Source organism: Aedes aegypti, chromosome 3 (genome assembly GCF_002204515.2).
Source record: "Aedes aegypti strain LVP_AGWG chromosome 3, AaegL5.0 Primary Assembly, whole genome shotgun sequence".
In the NCBI taxonomy this organism is placed as follows: Eukaryota; Metazoa; Arthropoda; class Insecta; order Diptera; family Culicidae; genus Aedes; species Aedes aegypti.
In genome coordinates, this window is record NC_035109.1 from 267,222,254 (window position 1) to 267,243,985 (window position 21,732).

General features: G+C 40.5%; 1 protein-coding gene and 1 long non-coding RNA gene across 4 annotated transcripts in view; one reads left to right on the forward strand and one right to left on the reverse strand.

The window, feature by feature from the left end:
* Positions 1 to 21,732, forward strand: part of LOC5579653 (zinc transporter 9) — a 33,829-nt gene that overhangs the window by 4,847 nt on the left and 7,250 nt on the right. For all 3 annotated transcript variants that reach the window (XM_001648077.2, XM_021848939.1, XM_021848938.1), the window contains exon 4: positions 7,728 to 8,134. In XM_001648077.2, the coding sequence (XP_001648127.2) occupies positions 7,728 to 8,134 (407 nt within the window). The remainder of the gene's footprint in view (positions 1 to 7,727; positions 8,135 to 21,732) is intronic.
* On the reverse strand, positions 6,972 to 7,502 carry LOC110677730. Its single transcript, XR_002501159.1, has 2 exons — positions 7,233 to 7,502; positions 6,972 to 7,037 (listed from the first exon to the last, which is right to left on the reverse strand). It is a non-coding gene; the product is annotated as an uncharacterized LOC110677730 (long non-coding RNA).

Genomic DNA, 21,732 nt, shown 5'->3' on the forward strand with positions numbered 1-21,732 from the left:
GAAAGGGAGATCCACCGATATAAAAACCCCATGCATCGATGGATCAATCTCTTATTCGGTAACAAAATTTCAAAGATCAAGTAGTCCGTGATTTTATTCCGGTTTTAATTTCATCTCACAGTGTAACAGACAGTTTAGTAAGGCTAGTGAGTGCTATACGAACCAACCCAGCATTGAAGCCCTATGAGCCCGTCAGTGAAGTGCCGAGTTAGCTCAACGTTTGTGCCACGTGTGAACCCAGTCGACAAAGTTAGTGGGTGCGATTACCGAAGGCATCGAGCGAGCGTCCCGACGACAACCCGTGGAGTGCGTCGTAGTCGACAGGCGGCAGAAATTGCGCCAACCGGAGCCCGCATTCAACATTGAGGCTCGGCGTCGCATCTTCAACGAGCGTCGAAGATCGCCGTTACCCGAACAAAAAGGTGTGTTAATTCCAATTTCCTAATTACATCCGTCCTATTTGAATTAAAAAGACTGAATTAAAAAACATTGTTGAATTAGAATATATTATATTATTTTATGACCACATTCTCCCTTTTCCGCCATCTTCAACTCGTTGTTCGACTGGTGCAAAAAGCTTGGGAAGTGAGTCCGCTTAAACTTTAATTTCTCCCGGATAGACCCTGAGGAGCAAGTGGCAAAGTAATAGAATAACCAATTAAAAAACTCTAGAATAACTAATTAATTCCCCAATAATTATCATTAACTCTCAGATAACTATCAATTGGCAAAGCAATCTCCAGAGATGCTGGAGGGGATCATCGAGGGGCTCTTTCCGCGCCACAACCCTAGCCCATGGCCTCCTTTCGTAGGACAGCCGGGGATTGGGGCTGGCGATGAGGATAGAGTAACCGATGAGGAACTTGTAGGGATTGCAAAATCCCTAAGCATGGGGAAGGCACCAGGTCCGGACGGAGTTCCAAACCTGGCCCTCAAAGTCGCAATCTTGGAGGCTCCCGGTATGTTCAGATCTGCTATGCAGATATGCCTGGACGAGGGAGTATTTCCAGATGCGTGGAAGAGGCAGAGCCTGGTACTATTGCCAAAGGCGGGGAAACTACCCGGTGACCCGTCGGCGTATAGACCAATATGCTTGATTGACACGGTGGGGAAAGTGCTCGAGAAGATCATCCTCAACCGACTGTCGAGGTACACCGAGGGTGTAAATGGTCTCTCAGGCAACCAGTTCGGCTTCCGGAAAGGGAGATCCACCGTAGACGCTATTCTGACGGTTAAGAAAACCGCTGAGATAGCACTCCAGCGTAAGAGGATGGGTATTCGCTACTGCGCAGTAGTGACTCTGGATGTAAGGAACGCATTTAATAGTGTCAGTTGGGCGGCTATTGCTGATGCGCTCCTGCGTCTGGGGATACCCGAGTACCTGTACAAGATTCTCGGAAGTTACTTCCAGAATCGGGTATTAGTCTATGACACAGAGGTGGGTCGGAAGTGCTTTCACATAACCTCAGGAGTCCCGCAAGGTTCCATCCTGGGTCCGGTGTTATGGAATGTCATGTACGACGAGGTGTTGAGATTAAAATTCCCGGCGGGTGTGGTCATCGTTGGCTTTGCCGACGATATTACGCTGGAGGTCTACGGTGAATCGATCGAAGAAGTGGAATTGACTACAGCCCACTCGTTCGCAATTGTGGAGGAGTGGATGAGCTCTAGGAAACTGGAATTGGCTCACCACAAAACTGAGGCTGTTGTTGTCAACAACCGAAAGTCGGTGCAGCAAGCGGTGATCAGTGTAGGCGACTGCACAATCACTTCGAAGCGCTCCGTCAAACACTTGGGGGTGATGATCGACGACAAGCTTACCTTCGGTAGCCATGTCGATTATGCCTGCAAGAGAGCCTCCACAGCTATTGTGGCACTGTCCCGGATGATGTCCAATAGCTCTGCGGTGTACGCCAGTAAGCGTAAGCTTCTGGCCAGTGTCGCCTTGTCCATACTGAGGTATGGTGGCCCGGCTTGGGGCACGGCTTTAAGTACCGACAGCTAACGTAGCAAGCTAGAGAGTACTTATAGGCTAATGTGCCTGAGGGTTGCGAGCGCGTACCATACCGTGTCACACGATGCACTCTGCGTCATCACCGGTATGGTGCCTATTGGTATCCTTATCATGGAAGACATAGAGTGCTTCGAAAGGCGCGGCACAAGAGGCATACGCAGGACTGCCAGACTGGCCTCTATGGTCAAATGGCAGCGTGCGTGGGACAGTTCCACCAAGGGAGTGTGGACTCACAGGTTGATTCCGAGGTTAGATATCTGGGTCAACAGGCGCCATGGGGAACTAACATTCCACCTGACACAGGTCCTTTCGGGCCATAGTTGCTTTAGACAGTATCTACACCGTTTCGGTCATGCGGGTTCTCCCGAATGTCCAGTTTGTGCAGGTTTAGAGGAAACGGCGGAACACGTTTTGTTCGTGTGCCCGCGTTTCCGCACAATGCGTGACCGCATGTTTGCCACATGCGGTCGGGACACGACTCCGGACAATTTGGTTCAGAGGATGTGTGAAGACGAGTTTGCCTGGAACGCCGTTTTATCGGCTATCACCCACATCGTCTCGGAACTACAAAGGAGGTAGCGAGTGGACTCGAGGAGTGGCTAGTGCAGACGCTAAACAACAGGTGGTCCAAGGGTTCGCAGTCGGCTACGTAGGTCATACCGGTGCCCTACGGTCGAAATCGACCCTTACAGCGATTAAGTGGCCGCGGGGAGAACATCCTGGTAGCGCTGCTGTCGTGGCGCCGGCCTACTGGGTTGGATACGAGCCTCTGGTTGTTCGGGGCAGTTGGAGGCTCCTTCGTCAGCAATCCCAGCTGGTGCTAGCTGATAGGGCCTGAGTCTTCAGTAGGTCAAATTGCGAAGCCCGCAGTATCAGTTCTTGATACCTGCGGTGCAGCTTGGCGCGGGCTTAGTGGTCGACCCTGCCCGCTTTCAGCGGACAATGGGAGGTGAGGACCACCCGGGAAGCTGGCAATGCGCCAGCATGCTACCTTGGTGGACCCCCCTAAGCGTGTCATCGATGTTCGTTGCTGCATGGCTACGCAGCTAACCTGTAGCTTCGCTCCCGCCGAGCTTAGTGACTACGTTACAGCAAGTGTCCGTTTTATCCACCATTTCAATTCCAACGGAAATCACGAACCTGTCTTAAGATATACAACGATGTGATACTATTTCAAAATTCCATAGGTTCTGAAATAATCAATTGAATGCAACCATTTTATTACATTTTGCAGCATTATTAGCATTTGCGTGTGAAATCCATAGGGGCGGTCCATTAATTACGTAAGGGCTTATGGGGGGAAGGGGGGTCTGAGATTTGTTACGCACCATATAATTTATTTTTAATTTTCATAAAAAAATCTTACCATGGGGGGAGGGGGGGTTGAAAAAGCCCGAAAATTGTCTTACCGTCAAACGGGGTAACTTGCAACACTTTTCGACTTTAAAGTTAAATAACTGAAAATATTAATGATTAAGATGAACAATAACTAGTCGGGTACACTAATCCTGGGGGGTAGAATACAATACAGCCCAAAGTTTGTCAGAATTTAACTTCCATGAATTGTAAGGCTCGAAAAACATGCCTGTTGCAAGTTACCCCGCACATGGGGTAACTTGCAACACTTAATCTGGATTGATGTTTATTATTTACTATTTTGGTGTTTCTGCTGCTACAGTGATTTAAACTCTATATACAATCAACTAGTTTTGTATAGAAAGCAAAATTTGAGGAAAATCCATAAGGAAACATCCATAAATTACGTCACGCGATGAGGGTGGAGGGAGTTTTTGAAAAACGTGGCGATCCATAGGAATAATTGAAGTTTCACGCAAAAAAACATGGCTATGAAGAGGGAGGGGGTCTACAATGTCACTTTTTTGCGTGACGTAATTAATGGCCGTTCCCTAAAATACGTCACGCGTTTAGGGGAGAAGGGGTGGTGACGATCTGCAGAAAAAATTCAATGCTCTATTTAAAAAACAAGATGCTTTTTTGCGTTACATAATCTTTGAACAATCCCTTAGGCAGACATTACAAAGCAAGACCATGCAGAAGGGAGCTGGCTTCAAATCTAAGATTGGTCCAAGATGGTGTCAAATAAATAAATTATTCATTAAAAACGAAAACAATCACTTTATTTCATGAAACATAAAAAAGAATCAACAAATAAAACAAATTCATTTACATCATTAAAGTCACTTCGAATCAGAGGTCAACTTCAGTTAAACAAGGTTACCAATACCTTCTTGTTTCCGGCTGTTAGTAACTGCTTGGTATTCGTGTTGGTCATCAAAACGACTGGTTCTGGATTGATGTTTTCTTTCCCAATCCGTGAGCTTTCCTTCTTCGCCGATGAACGTTTTTTGCCGCTTGCATCCACATTTTCTTTAGCCACTTTCTTGCGTTTGATTCCGGCCGCTTGGTTCACTGGTGATACTTGCTTCATGTCGTCCACCGTGACGGCCCGACCTGGTTCTAATTGAATCCTCTTCTTACGCCTTTGGGTGGTTGCCTCGTTTCCAAAACGCGCTTCTTTGAGAGCACTTACAAACGCATCTGTCCACGACTTGTCAGCATCTTGGCTCACTTCATTTTCGTCACTAGGTAACTTCTTAAGGACCTTGGATCGATTCAACGGATAAATACCAGTTGCCCGGAAACCGCTCCGCAAATTGTCTTCAGCTTTTTCCATTTTGTCAAGAGCCTTCTTAAGAAGTCCTGGGAATGCAAACTTTGGAACTGTGCCTTTGTGCTTAGTCTTGTACTCCACAAGTACTTCTCTCCATTTGATCTTCAGAGGCCGAAAATAAGCGACATCTAGTGGCTGGCAAATATGGGTGCTGTTAGGAGGCAGGAAAACGAACCGTTTGTTGTTTTCCTCGCAAGCTTCAATCACCGAGATCGACAAGTGACTTGCCAAGTTGTCCCCGATAAGCACCTTGGGAGATGTTGATGAGTCAACGCTTTTGAAGTGCCGTAGAGCAATTTTGAAAAACCACTGTTCGAATAGATAGTTGTCGAACCATCCACTATTCGAGCAGTCGTAAACGGTTCCCGCAGGTCCATAACTGGTCCACGTGTCATAGATGAACTTACTTTTGTACACCACGAAAGGTGGAAGTACCTTCCCGGAAGCTGTCCCCGCGAACATCGCCGACGTGCTAGTTTTCGAAGAATCCATAATCCGCTCAGCGTGCTTGGCGCCACGGCGCACTATGACTTTGGTACGACCCGGATCATCTGTCAAATTCGTCTCGTCATAGTTGACAATAAGATCTGGAGACACATCTTTCAGAGATACTTCCAAATTGTCGAAATACTCTCCAATTTGCTCTCTGGAAACTGCAGCTCTTGCTCGTTTGATGTTCTTACACCAGCGCGTCTTCAGCTCTTTGTGTCGATCCAGGAAATAGTTGCACCAGTCGACTCCAGGCAAATTGTCCTTGAACGTCTCTTCCTTTTTGCCCAAGCTATCAAGCAAGCGCTTGACGAGTTCGGTTTTGCGTCGTCCGATAGATTTAGCCCACGTTTTCGCGCATGTTTTCGTCGCCGGAGATTTTTTTTTTCTGTTTTGGAGCGTCTTGCTGGGTACTTCGTGAAGCCCAAGCAGGACAGTTTTTACATTCAGAAATGGAATAGTGAAAAGTGAAAAATGAAAAAGTGATTTGTTTGATTTGTGTCCTCAGTACTGTTGGTTTTTGGCTGCCCTAAGTTCACCGAACCATCCGGAGGTGACAGGCAGCACATAAATTTAGAGAATCAATCCGGTGAGTTTGTTCCAGTATGATACTTTTTCTTTTGTGAGCCTTCCGGATCGTTTTTGTCCGCGTCGTGGAACTTCTGATCGTTTCTTGAACGGAAAATGTTATTTTCGGAGTTTGATAATTATGTTCAGATTGCGCATTCTGTCCGGGCGGGTGTTACACAACTAACAATCGGTTGTGGATGCTTTTTAACCGTTCGATGACCCTGGAGGGATCGATTCTGCTTTTCGTATAATTTTGAGCAGAAAAACCGACTGTGGTATCCTAGGGTGTTTAGTTTTGAACGCGCTTCCTTTCTTTTTTCGATTATCTAAAAATACAGTACCACCCAGTTTTTCAATGGGCACAGTACAGTTTTTCAATAGGCGTGATTTTTTTTTTTTTACGCGTATCGTTATTTTATACAATCCGATGACCCTGGAGGGATCGGTTTTGCTTTTTACTGGTTATTGAGCAAAAATATTACTGCACAATCGACAAGCATTTCGCGAAATACTATTTATACTATAAATAAGCTATTGTTTTCTCTTTTGATTGCCGGCATTCAAAAGATTAATTTGAAAACGCTTAAACAACAAATGTTTATGGTCTATCGCCAGCTTTCTAGGCGAATCCTGACAATATACCTTCCCCAACCTCCAACTCCGTAGCACTTATGAGGGTGTCGCTGAGTCGGTGGCCTCTCATTAAGTAAGTGCTACATCAACATTTCCTTCCCCTATCCCAAGTTACGGTAAAGATGGGCGTGGCCGGGAATAGCGATATTCATGCTTTTAGTATTCTTGTTTATGATTTGAACAAGGTATACTCCCCTGCCTTGTTCTTGAAAGTAGTCAGGATGAGATTATTAAAAAGAAACATGAATGTTGCTAGTATCCAATCTACGAAGTATACCGTAACTACGCTAACGCTAACGCTAAGCTATCAAGGAAGCGCTTGACAATTCGTCGCACGTCCATCCGGTCAAAAGGCATCCCCCACTCGGCGGCCACCAGCAGGCCATCCGCGAGCCTCTTCTCTTCTTCCGCAGTCAGCACCGTGGGCCTTCCGTACGATCGTTCCTGGTACGGTTTACCTTTCTTCAAATTGCGGCTGATTGTGGAGGGGCACAAATCGTACTTTTTGGCTGCCTCTCGGATGCTAATTTGTTTCTTTTTAATTTCTGTAATTGCCATTTCCAGCGTATTTTTGGAAAAGTTAGCGTAGGAGCGAGCTCCCAGCTTTCTTTTGATTTTCCGAGGCATGTTATCACACGGCTGCAAATGGAACATAGAGAAAACGGAGTTAAACATTTTGCAAGTACTGTTGCAAGTTACTCTTCACGGGTAGTCAACATCGAAATTTTTTTTTTCCTGCAGTACGTATAACCCCTAGTCTTAATTTCATCTTGGAGCATTGATTACCACTAGTTACTCGATCTGTAGACGATTTATTGAATAATTTGTACTTACCGTTTAAGTGTAGCAGGGAACGATTTCACAGCTTGTTTTTTAGTGAAAATCGTGACACACTTTACCTGTCCGCTAACTCTGCACAAAAAAGGTAAACAACAACAAGCTATTCGTCGAAATGTGTCAAAATACATTCTCGTTTCGACCGCCAGAGTGACATGTTATGAAAAAATATATAAGCGTCTAAAAATAAGTCCAAACACGAATAAGTCCAAGTGTTGCAAGTTACCCCGCTGTTGCAAGTTACCCCGTTTGACGGTACGTAATAAATGGACCGCCCCATACCATTTACTACCCCTCCCATTATCGGCTTTGGATTGACTTGCGCTCTGATCGGTCCAAACAAAACGCTGCAAAAAATAAAATAAAACATGCTTTATTTTTGTTCGGGTTGGGTCTCTTTTTTCCCGTTTTGGTATCTTTATTGTCTCTCGTTTTCAGGTATGAGATATATCTACCAGCCTTGTAATTCTAATTATCTAACTTTCCTTTCAGTAACGCCACCAATTGTTTGTTCAAATTCGGTGCTTGGCTGTATACCGGTTCGCACAGCATGTTCGCGGAAACGATCCACTCGCTGGCGGACACCATCAACCAGCTCATTCTGGCCTACGGGATCCACAAGAGCACCCAGAGTGCCGATTCGGACCATCCGTACGGCTATGCCAACATGAAGTACGTGTCGTCGCTGATCTCCGGAGTGGGAATTTTCTGTGTCGGAACCGGACTGTCGTTCTACCACGGGATTATGGGTCTAGTGGATCCGCACCCATTGGATGACCTGTACTGGGCGTTCTTCATCCTCGGTGGGTCGCTAGTTTCGGAGGGTGCGACGCTAGTAGTGGCCATCAACAGCTGTCGAAGTGGTGCGAAAGCACTTGGAATGACCTTTAAGGATTATGGTAAGTGAATATAAGCTTTTTTATTAATCACACGAATACATAAACCTTTCGTATGATCGATATTATCGTTTCTAAACTGAGTATTTCTATTTCACTAAAAAATGCCTAAAACGAATGTTTTACAACAAGTTATTATTTTACTCACACTGTTTCGAACTGCATAATTTCGACGGCTACTTGCTTTTCTGCAATAGATATGCTGGCAATCAAAGAATTTCCATCTTAGTATTCAATTCAAAGAATATGCTCCTTACTGCAACACGCAATATATCTCGTCGCCAATGTAGAGTTTTCATATCTTCACTGCTTTAAAGTTTTATAATAATCCCCCGGATTAGCACGCATAATTTCCGCAACATTTCTACACAGTTCCCACAGAATTCCCAAGAATTTCACACAGAATTCCAAGAGACATTATTCTAATGGAATTTTTAACCCTTCCAGAAATCCACAGAATTTCAGAATTTACACAGAACATTCACAATAATTCTAGGCTTTCAGTAAGATTCCCAATGTATATTCAAACAATTTTCTCACTATTTCCGCAGTATTTACACACCATTCACACAATATATTAGCAAAACTCCTACTGGATTCCCACAGTATTGCCACTAAAAGCCCAGTATTCTTACAGTAGGATTCCCATTAAACCATTTCTATTAGACTGCCAGAATCCTCATTGGAATACCAGCAGCCAAACTGGAATATCAGAATCCTCACTGGAATCCCAGCATCCACCCTAGAATCTCCAAATCTACACTAGAAATCTAGTATCTATACTGTAATTTCAGGATTCACTCTGGAATCCAAGGAAACTCAAAATCCCGACTGGTATCCCAATATCCTATTATTTCAGTGTAGATATTATTACTGGAATCCCAATATCCGCATTAGAAGTAACACAATCCACACTAGAATCCTAAAATTCACACTGCCACCCTAGGATCCAGACTGAAACACTAGGATCAACATTGCAATTCCAGGATTCGCATTGAATTGCACACTGCAATCCTAGAATCCATTCGGGATTCCCAGGATTCATACTGAAATCCCAGGATCCTCATCGTAGTCCCAGGATCCGCACTGGAATCCCAGAAATAACACTGGAACCCCAGAATCCTCACTAGAATTCCAATATCTACTCTGGAAATCCAGATTTCACACTAAAATATCGAAACCCATACTGGAATCCCAATAATTAATCACATAGAAATTTCAGGATCCACACTAGACTCCCAGGATCCATCCTGAAATCCCAGCATCCAAAATGAAGTCCCAAGTTGCAGAATCCACACTGCAATCCCAACCCACGCTAGATACTCAGGATCAGGCATCAGGTATCAGAAGGCCGGCTCCAGAGGCACGTTCCCCGCCATTTGGGACATTTGTGCCATCGCCATATTTGAGCCTATTTCATCATCTACCCGCAGGGAGAGGAAAGGGAAGGGAAAGATGGGAGGAAATAGGAGTGGGGTCCCTTGAAGAGGGAAAATCGCATAAGCGAATTGAGAGCATGTAGCTCCATACCACAATGGGTTCAAACAGCGCCCTAAAAAGGACACTGCAAAACGCATTAGCGTAAAGAGAGCCTATAGCTCATTACCACAGCGTGTTAAGAATAACAGAATGTCCTGAAGATTCAGGTTTCTGAAATCAGTTTCACTTAATAAGTGTTAACCAAGTAATTGGAATCCCAATTACGCGAAGATTGGATAGTTACATATCAGGTGATAAGAAGTTCCATAATCGGAATCACAGCTATCACACACAAATGTATCAACACACTGAATATTTGCCATGTGATAGTTGAGTCCGCAGTGGCCAGTCAAGGTTGTAACCAAGAGACTGCAATTCTGCTTTGACAGTTTTGTTTAATACTAGCCACCTTTGGGATGGCTCAGTAATGTACAATTATGTTTAACGACATGACTCAAAATTATTCCAATATTGCTTGTGCTGAGTTGCCGCCTAAGAATTTCTGAAGCTTCACCCAGCACTTCGAAATTGGAATAGCTGCTTGAGGGCCAATGAAGTCATGTGAGCTAATTCATAAGCCAATTCATTCCTACTAATGGAAGAATACTGCCCATAAAAGCATAACTGTCCCAAATTGATTTTCGAACCAACACCTTTTTCCATTGCAACATTCATGTTTAAATTTTTGTAGATAAATTCGACTGGGATGTTTGAGATTTAAACTACGTTTATTTGGCTTTCTCAGTCATGGGAAAAAATCAAAACGGTATGTTTTGCTTTGCCCGACGTTTCGGCTCAATAAAAGAGCCGAAACGTCGGGCAAAGCAAAACATACCGTTTTGATTTTTTCCCATGACTGAGAAAGCCAAATAAACGTAGTTAAAATTCATGTTTAAATATATACTTTACCATGCATATGAAAACAAACACATTTTGTTTGAAAATGTTGTGGAAAAATATGAAGTCAGTGTAGTCCCATATTGAAAAATAAAGGCATAACAGTCTCTATATGAACTTTGAACTCCAATACCAGCTACAAAACTAAATTTTTGTTCAAGTTTATATTTTTTGGTGATCAATAGTAACAAAATAAGCATTCTGTGCGATTATGCTTAATGAATATGACATGCGGCAATGTACTAGAAAATTATAAACATTTGTATGAGAAGGCAAGCTTCAAACTTCGAGCATTATTTTCTCAATGCCTACTTTTTCCATATGGGACAGTTATGCCTTTATGGGCAGAATAGCAAGGACTAATAAAAGGTTTACAGAGTTGACTGAATTCAGTTCCTCATATTGAGTTCGACGTGCGATAACAAGCTTAGACCCTGAGTTGGCCAAGCAAGCGCTTTAAAAGCAGCCTGACTATCTGACATATTCCTTTACAAATAGCCAGACGTTTACTCGTCCCGCGAAGGGAGTTGTGAGGAACAAAGTGACAAGCAATTGTGGGATTCACTCGAAGCAAGGACAATTGTGTCCCAATTCACCGAAAGTAGAAACATTCAAATCCAATGGACGGAGAGAATTCATAAAATTTGGTCACAACCAATTTCCAGTTTGTGGAGTATAACAAATGCAAAGTCTGCAAATTTACATTCATATGTTCATATAGAGATGTAGCGATGGTCAGATAATGATTCATCATCTGATACATGCCAATTCGTCAACTCGTGACTGATTCTGTTCAAGCAGAGCATTATGTCTAACACTTCTTCTCTAGCAGATACCATGAAGGTTGGGCGATTCCCTAAAATAAGTAATCCAAGATTTGAACTACTTGAGCATTCCATCAGACTGGAGCTTCTCAAATTGATATCTGAGCTGCTCCAGATGATGTGATGAGTATCAGCATCACTACCCACAAATCAGCAGAAGGCCTTTTCATAGGAAGTGAACGACAACTCGTTTGAAATCATCCATTGGGGATGGTTCATCATGTGGTAAATACACCACAAAACGAAAGACGTAGGGCCCTATTCTGAATATCACTTTCACGCTCACTTACACTTCACCTTCCAGTCACTTCACTTGTTTTGCTCTATTCCCGTTGTCACGGACGGTGAAGTGACTGAAAATGAACTCAGTGGAGTGACAACTGCAGTGAAGTGGTATTCATAATAGCATTGTTTTTAGCGAGATGCCACGAATAGTCACTAGTTGCGTTGAATAGTTTTTTAACATGATAAGGTAATAGAAATGTCTTCGTTTATTATTTGTCCGATTCGAATTGTAGAATTTTGAATCAATGTATCGAGAATTACATAACTATTACAATACAGGTTTGTTTGGTGCGACTTTGAAAGTTGATTTGAAGCTTTCGCGCAGATATGAACTGTTAAATTTCAATCAGATTATCCAAATTATAATCAATATTTCGAATAACTAAACAGCTTTAATTGATTATGTAGAACATATGTTATGTCTAACAAGAATTGTATTCGTGTTCCTTCAAGCGTCGGATGCCTTTTGAATTTCATAGGCAAGGATATAGTGGTTTGGTAGAGAATTAGAAAAAGGGTTTCGTTGACTACTAAATACTTTAATATATTTTAAATAGTGGTGAACACAAACAGGACTTCGATTATTGGGGAATCTGATGAATACATTTCGAGATAGATCATTTTTTTTAGCTTTTAATTGTCTATCACGTTAAAAATATTAAATGTCATTTTCAAAGTACGGAGCGCTTATTGATTCTCGGCAGAAGACCTAACTCAATACTTTGTAAACAACAGCTAAAATCATGCTCATTTTATTAAAACTACAAATGAACTTTAACACTTCACTTTTTGCAAAAAAAAAAAAATAAAATACTAAAATCACTAAGGTGAGCAAATACCTTTAAACTCTAATATGTGTTGCTTATCTTGACAGATAGGCCTATTTCGTCTGCGACTTACAGACTTCTTCAGTGTCGAGTGCTTTTTATTTGTAAGTCATTTACTTAATCCTACTAGAAATATAACAAGTTTATGTTTTATTAGAGCTGGTTTACTGCAAAAAAAGTGATCGCTTGTCTCGATGCGTGTGAAATTTCTTGGAAATCAAGGAAATGATTTATCTTTAATCGCAGTACGCAGTTGAGCAGAAATGTAATTTGAAATGGAGCTCTTTGTTGGAAATATCATGATCCTTTCGGTCAAGTATTTGTTTACTTTTCTTGAACGTAGCATCGCACTTACCCTTTGAAATACTTTGAAGTTAACAATAAAGCAATTGTATGATTTTTGTGCCTCCTCCAGTAGGTCCAACTGCATACTTATTGTTCCGTAATATTTGTTTTACATATATTGGCCCATGCCTAAAGTCTAATTTGCAACTAAAAAAACGCTATGAGATCTCTCGTCGATTTCTGGCAGAAATTTTCTACAGCTAATCCCTTTCGGATTTACCATTATGTTTTCTTTTGCGTACAGAAAAATCGTTTTGAAATCACTCAATAACACTTGTGCCTCAATTTCCCACAAATAAAGATAGGCCAATAGATTACTTTGAGGCGGCAAACCGAGCCTAAACATATTGTTCTACTTTCTAAAATAACAAAAATATAAGATTTGTTAATTAAAAAGCAGAAAAAATGCTGTTTTGAACTTATTTTATTTTAAGTGACAATTCTTCCACTTCAAGTGATTGCTTTTGTCGATCTTCGCCGGGTAGCGTGCCATTCGTAATAGCTCGTGTTCATGCGCGCGATCACTTGCGATGAACTTCTCCACATTTTCTCACTTAGGTGATATCCGTAATAGGAAAGTGATCACTTCACCGTTTTGTCACCGTGATCGAAATCCGTAATAGGGCCCGTATTTCCTACACACTAAGCTCTTACGGTGAATTTCACCGTAATCTCAACAGCTGAACAGTTCGGTGAAATAAAATACCGTAATTTCGTCGGAATTCTACGGATTCCGGTGAATTTTTACCGAATACTGTGAAAATTTACCGTACTCCGTTAATTTATTTTACCGAACCGTTCAGCTGTTGAGATTTCACAGGAATCCGTAAAATAATTTAAGTGTGTATTGAGGTCACCAACAGAAATACCAATTGTGACAGCACATACATCTCTGGTTGTGCTATTTACGAGCACGCATGCACGCGAGTTTGCCATTTCATGTTTATGAAAGTAACAAAAACTGGCTCCACAAGGTTATCTAGAAAAAAGTTCACAAAAGTAAAGTTTTTGCGCCATTTGAACTGTACCATTTGCATTAGTCTACAAAGATTGATCGTTGCTGATATTTTGTGCTGAAGATTAGTCTGACTAAGCTATCCTAACGGTAGCCACTACCCAAACTAGGCAGGATTAAGCTTTTCGCAATCTCAGAACGAAAAAGATCAGCAGCGAAAAAACCAGATCAGTATCTCTTAAAAGTCGCCAAAGGCGAAAAGCACAGACTACACTGTGTAATACGCATAATGCGAAACCATAGAGGTGAAAATTTAAACTAAATTACAACGTATTAATAATCCCACCCTTATTAAGCCTCAGGCTTGAGACTGAAGAAGGGCAGCCGATTATCTCGGAGAAACACAAGGTCACCTGCACCATTGCTCCGGGTAGCACAAAAAGGGCATAATACTGTAGAGGGCGCCCTGGCACTCCACAGGCTCCGTTTGCGGTTAGGTTTTATTTAGACCCCCCTAACCATTCATTCTTAGGCACGGTAAGCTTAAAGCCGCATGAAAGGGTCACCTGTTAGGTGGACTTTTACCACCGGAACAGGCAGTCCGTAGTGTTAATTCTTAGCCAATTGAAACAACTGCTACCGACACTACACGGCTATCTAGGTTGTTCGGGAAAAGGAAGTTAACATTGATGATTAACTCCTGACGTGCCCAAACAGCCCCTGAAATCCCAGGATCCCCATCGTAGTCCCAGGATCCGCACTGGAATCCCAGGAATAACACTGGAACCCCAGAATCCTCACTAGAATTCCAATATCTACTCTGGAAATCCAGAATTCACACTAAAATATCGAAACCCATACTGGAATCCCAATAATTAATCACATAAAAATTTCAGGATCCACACTAGACTCCCAGGATCCATCCTGAAATCCCAGCATCCAAAATGAAGTCCCAAATTGCAGAATCCACACTGCAATCCCAACCCACGCTAGATACTCAGGATCCCTTGGAATACTACGATTTACTTCGGAATCCTTGGATCTACACAGGACTCGTTAGATTCACCTTGGAAACCAAGGGATCATGTTCCAATCCCAGAGTCCACAATGAAATCCCAGGATCTACATTAGAATACCAGGTTTTACACTGGAACACGGAGATCCACAATGGTATCCAATAACCCACACTGCTATTCCAGGATCCACACGGGGATGCAAATTTTGAAATGTTTGCTCCCCTATGCTTGAACGATTTTAATTATGGTAAATAGGGAGTCGATGCCGGTTATGGACCCTTTGCGTATTATGGACCCACTACAGAAAAACAGAAAATTAACACTCAAAGCAACTTTATTCCTATGAAAATCCACCGGGGGAACTTCGATTACATTGTTAGTCAGCAGTTTCAGGCAAAATATTTGGTTTGAGACGCAGATATTTGAACAGTTTTGTAAATAAAACCACACAAGAGGGTCCATAATACGCATTTTCAGGTGGGTCCATAATAGGCTCGTCGGCAGCGAGCCGGATTACATGGGAATCAAATGGAGGGTCCATAATACGCAACGTCAAATTTGTAAACAATCCTATTATGGACCCCGGGAGGGTCCATAATAGGCATTCGGACAACAGTTTTTCAAATGCATATTTCGCTGGAAAATCGAATGATTTTGTATGTTTCATAGACGTACTATGAAGTAAAAACATAGAATTTGTTGTTATACTCCACAAAACGTATATGCGTCTGAGATATCATTGCGGAAAAGCGTCTAAAATGAATTTCAGCTACTAAGGGGTCCATTACTAGCATTGAAACCCTAACATCCTCCCAAAGTTTGAAGTGATTCGGAAGAAATTTGATTGTGCACACGCCATTTGAAGTTTATATGGAGATTATACTATGGAAAACGCCAATCTTTTGTGTTCAGCTCTCTATCTCTCCTTCATAATATTTTATGGAAAAGTGAACAAATTCTTCTCTCTTCAATCGTCATAAAGTTGGTTAGCATGTACACACTTCGAAAAAATCACCGACTTCGGTAATTCGTTTACCGAAATCTCAACAGCTGAACGATCGGTAACCAGTTCGGTAAACCAAAAAATTACCGAACGGTCTGTAAATGGCATCGAAAGACACAGCTGTCAAATTTACCGTCTTTTCGGTAGTTCATTACCGAATATTTGTAAATCTGGTCAACCGAATTATTTTTCCCCTTTTTGATTTTTGGAACCTGTATTCATTGGATGAATAAGAAGCACATTCACACTTATTTATTTACTATTTATTTGTTTCAATTTTATCATAACTATACAGAATATACAAAAATCGAAATTCTTGGTTATAGGGGAGCATTCATGATTGCCTTTTCTAGCAGTCTGGCTATAAGACTAGCTCGTTCGTAGATGAATAACCACAGTTTTTAGGTGTTACATCATTTTGTCGGTGTGATGTCTTTTTGCTGCTATGGTGTTGAATCTTGCAATTGGACGCTGAGAAGCACGAGGAACTGGATCGGATGTCAATTTTGCCTGTAAATAAGTGATAGTTAACACCGACAATTAGGTTTAATGAATTATATTCCCATATGCTAAGCTGTACTTACCATCTCGCAAATAGAACATCGTTTAAAAATCAGGGATCTGGTTTTGCATTCGACGAAAATGTTGAAGAAAAATTAACACGCCAACAAAATCAATCATGATGCTGGCTTTGACGTTTCCGGCTGGTACATTACCGATGTCAGTAATCCTTCGCATCGTTTACCGAAACATCTGTTAAATATTTTACCGTATTCAGTAATATAGCAATTTTACAGACTATACGGTAAAAAAGTTGACAGCTCGATTGCAAATTACCGACGGTCAGCAATTTTGGTCCAGGAACGCTGTCAAAACATGGCCAATTACCGAAAATTCAGTTGATTACCGAACCGTTTCGGTAAAATTGATTACCGAACACAGGATGTCTGTTTAAGTGTGTAGCATGCTTCACCAACTGTTCGGCAGGCAACAGTGGTGCTCCTGGCGGGACGAATAGATCAAAGTAATCCAGGCTACTATGTTCTACAGCAAAAAAGCAGTGTTGCTCTGAAAGTAATTGAATGATCATCTCAACATGATTTAAACTTCGTTACCAATAATAACAAATAATCCTTACGTCCCATCGAAATGTGGTCTTCGGCAAAGTTGTAGCTAGGAAGTTTTCACATGAGATGAGAGTGTTCACTTTTACATTGATTATTATGACGAGCAGTTAGAGCACTGAACACAAAAGGTTTGCCTTTCCCATAGTAATTTCCATATAAACTTCAAATAGCGTGTGCACAACCAAATTTCTTCCGACTCACTTCAAATTTTGGGAGGATCATTTTCATCATAATTGACATCGTTTAAGCATAGGGGAGCAAAAACTTCAAAATTTGCATCAGTCTAATGTACACTATTATCGTGAACGTACCATATTTGACGCGGGTCCAAACTTGTCGAAAATCAATTGTTCAATCTTCATTTACATGTTTTTGAAGAATTCCAATCGAAAAATGTTTATTTTTGATTATTCATAGGCCAGAAATAAAATTTATTTGAAATTGTATCCGACAAGTGCGTCAATTTTTCCATTCCTTAGAGAATGTGCTAATATTGTTCATTAATTTTCGTGAAAAATATTTGTTGTTTAACAACAATATCATCAATAGCAGTCAATAATATTCTTTTATTCAATAACTCACGTTGACAATTTTCTATGTCTATGCGTTATGATAAATGTTTGTATGAAAATCTTGTGCGTTAAGTTAGGCACACAATGTTCCTTATTATTCGCTGAATAAAACACTGGATCCAAAACAGGAAAAGAATTATTTATGGTGCGTGCTTAGGACAACTCAATGGTTTATGCAATCATATGTGAAGGTCTGTCCATAAATTACGTAACGCTTTTTAGGAAGAGGGGAGGATCAAGGAAATGCGACGTTTCATACACAATTTTTCAACTTTCCATACAAATGTAATGATGTAATAATGTGGCCAAGGTGTAGTAGGGTTGAAAATGGTACAATTTAGAGTGACTTAATTTATGGACATCCCTCCATGTTAGAAAAGAGCATAAAAAAATCACGTCAGGTTCATTAGTAGGTTGATTTAGTAAAATTTATACAATACGGGGGCGTCCATTAAGTACGTATGGACGCCACACCTTGCAGAACACCTACGTCCGCCTAATAGGGTGACGTACTTAATGGACGACCCATATATGTTTTTCGATCGTATTGGAGGCCCATACAAAATCCAAGTACAGAGCTGGGGGCTGTTTTTGAAAATATTTAATTTTACGTGCTATAACACTGTTCGACAAAAAAAAAATTTGGCTGGATCAGGGACGCGTTTATATGGTACTTGAAGTGCAAGAAAAGTGTAGAAAGAGGTCGTTTTCAAATGATTTGCAGCACCCTTGGATTATTTTTTGACAAAGTTTGAAAATTTTGCATTTTTATCAAAAAAGCGTAATAAGGAATATATTAATATATTTTCAAATTCAATTATTCAAGCATTGCATTATTCAAATCAATATTTTTTAGCACTAGATCGCTTCAGGGAAACGTGCACCATTTCAGAAGAATATTGGCATCATTTTTATATATGAATTTGGATTGTTGACGATCATTGAGCAAGTATGTGAGGATGTGCACCATATAAATACTAATTATTTTTCTATTTCACACATCTGGTCTTACATGCGCTATTCGGTTTATCTGGAGACGATGTCTGTAAAAAAATGAGATAACTTTGTTATTTGCGATTTCTAAATATTTCGATAGGTACTCATTAAGAATTGTTTACTTATCGTGACATTCATTTTCCTCGGAGTATCCCTAGAAAAATTACAGAATAACATAAAATAGCAACAAATAATTTAATAATCATCATTATCACATTTTTGCGAAAGCCGCTCAGGCAGGCATGAGCTTTTTTTGATTCAGTCTGTGCACAATACTAATCGTTTGTGAAAACTGAGTTAGTTTTAACATGCCTGCTTCTTAATTGTAAGATGAATTAATTTCTGGTTAAACTATTTCCGATATTTGTTTTATTTTTCGGTTCTAAAATTCACATGTTTTTCGGCAATTTTAATCAAACTTTCAGTTTTGAAATTTGGAATGAATTTCACAAATAATTGCGATATATTCAAAATGAGTAAAACACTTGTTTTTCTATGTCTTCTTGTTTAAAGAAAGAAAAATAGAAATTACGTGAAGTTTCGCAAAATTGTTTATCATACATGTATGGATAAATTGTTTCTTCACTTAATTGAAAAGCATTTTTACTCGTTTCGAGGACATGGGAATGGGAACTCATAAATGGACACGTTTGTCTTTATATGGGAGACGAGTTTAAACTTAACCTTAATGGTCGACTTCTTTATGTTTCCAATATGCTTACAACTAAACCCATTTGAAGAAAACATCCCATTGAACAAGAAACTAACGCTCCATTTGAAAGTTTGATTAAAATTGCCGAAAAATATGTAAAATGTAGAACTAACAAAAAAAATCGGAAATGGTTTAACCAGAAATTGTATCATCTTACAAGTAAGAAGCAGGCATTACCACTAAATCAGTTTCACAAATGATTAGTATTGTGCACAAACTGAATCAAAAAGATCTCATGCCTGCCTGAGTGGCTGTTAAATGGTGTCACAAAAAATGTGGAAGTTGCTATTTTACGTTAGTCTGTAATTTCTAGGGATATTCTGATAACAAATGGACCTCACGATAGGTAATCTATTCTTAATGAGTACCTAACAAAATCTATGGAAATCGAAAATAACATTATTATCACATTTTTCACAGATTTCGCCATCGGCTCCTGATAAACCGACTAGCTCATGTAAGACTACTTACATGTCAGTCTCCAAACTAATTTTGTATTACTGCCAAAAGTTTATTAGACCAACCAGCCCATATAAACATAACAGATACATCAATTTTCCGTAGTCGTACCCTTGTTGAAATCAAATATTACTGGATTGCATTGCTCATTGCTTTATCAAATGGAGCAAAAATTAAATCTTAATAAAGCGTCTTCTTGAACCTATAATAATTATTATATAATGAACCAGATGTGTGGAATAGAAAAATAAGTAGTATTCATATGGTGCACATCCTCATATGCTTGTTTAATGATCGTCAACATTCCAAATTCATTTATAAAAATGATGCCAATATTCTTCTGAAATGGTGCACGTTTTCCTGAAGCGATCTAGGGCTAAAAATATTGATTTGACTAATTCAATGGTTGAATAATTGAATTTGAAAATATATTGATATATTGCTTATAACGCTTTTTTTGATGATGAAAGCAAAATTTTAAAACTTTGTCAAAAACTAATCCAAGGGTGCTGCAAATCATTTGAAAACGGCCTCTTTCTACACTTTTCTTGCACTTCAAGACCCATATAACCGCGTCCCTGATCCAGCCAAAAAAAAATTTTTTGTCGAACAGTGTAATTTATTGAGACTCTCAAACGGCCATTTTTGAAACGAGGTGTTTTTCGTTCTAGTTTTCATCCAATGCTTCGTAATTGTTACAACTTCCCTTTCCGTACCAGCGTAAAGTAGTTTTTAAACTTTGTCATTGTTTGAACTACCGGCAAAAATACATTAAATTAAACAACAATACTTGACTATGGTTTGAACTCAATCGCCGGATTTATTCAGTACACTTTTACAGGGCACACAGCAAAAAGTTTTTTCGAATGACTTCATTCACAACTTTTATTTTCGTGCTAAAACGCTTCTTTTGAGTTTATCAAGCTGTTGAATACTCATAGTCTTTAACTTTAGCAATTATTTCTTAGTGGGTCAAATAAGGAACATAGTGCGTCAAATTAGGCACATTGAAAAATGATGCGTCAATTAAGGAACCTTATGGGTTTCACAAAAAAATATTAGAACATGAAGAAAAAACGACTAATATATTTTACTGATTCTTCTCTAATTTTATAATAGTTTATCTAACACAGTTTCAAATTTCAACAAAATCGGTCAGATTTTACCTTTTTAACAAATATTTGAATTCAGAATTTCCTTAACACGGTATCAAAGGATTCACATTAAAATACCATAATTCGGGCTGGAATCTCAGAATTCACACTGAAATTCCAAGATTGACACTTTAATCTTGGCAGTTGACGATCAGATCTCGTTCAGTATAGACGCTTTCTATTAGATCGGAGGCTTTGCACAAAAGAGCTGGTTAACAGTGGTTATATATTGTATTGGAAACAAAGTAAAACAATAGCTAGACAATGGACGGTCTCGTGAAGAATACGCTGATGTTCAGATTTCCGGATGGTGCTCCCGGCCCTAGCGTCGTGGAAATTGCGCGTTTCGTCAAATCGTTCGATGCGGATAAGTTTACAATGGAGAGCAGCTACAAGATTTCCGAGGAACGGTGCATTTGCATCAAATTCATGAATGAACGAGCAATGAAAGACGCTCTCATGCAAAATCCAGAGAATCACGTGTTCCAGTATTCAAGTGGTGAAACGGTCGAAGTCAAAATGTCGGTCGCCGGAGGTCTTTCTCAACCGGCGAGGAAAAATCTACTACGAAGGTGTGAAGCATAAGTGTTTCTTGTGCAAACAGGAGGGCCATCTGAAGGCAGACTGCCCTCGGAATACATCGAACAACAAACGGATCACGGAAGTGGTCGAAAACGCAGAAGTTGGCCGGCCCGGGTCCTCTTCTGTGTCTTCACCGCCACAACCACCTAGTTTCGCTGCGATGCTGAAGAGTAAGCCACCAGTCGTTGAGGGAAGTAAGATGACGCTGATAGTTCCAGCTGCCAAAATGGTGGCTGAACCCGTGTGCAACAGTGAGGAAGGCGAATCGAGCCACGTGGTTAAGGCTCCTGCAACGCAGAATGCTGACAAAACGACGGCGCAACGTCGACACGGACGATAGCGACGACCTGCCGAACATGGAGGTTGAT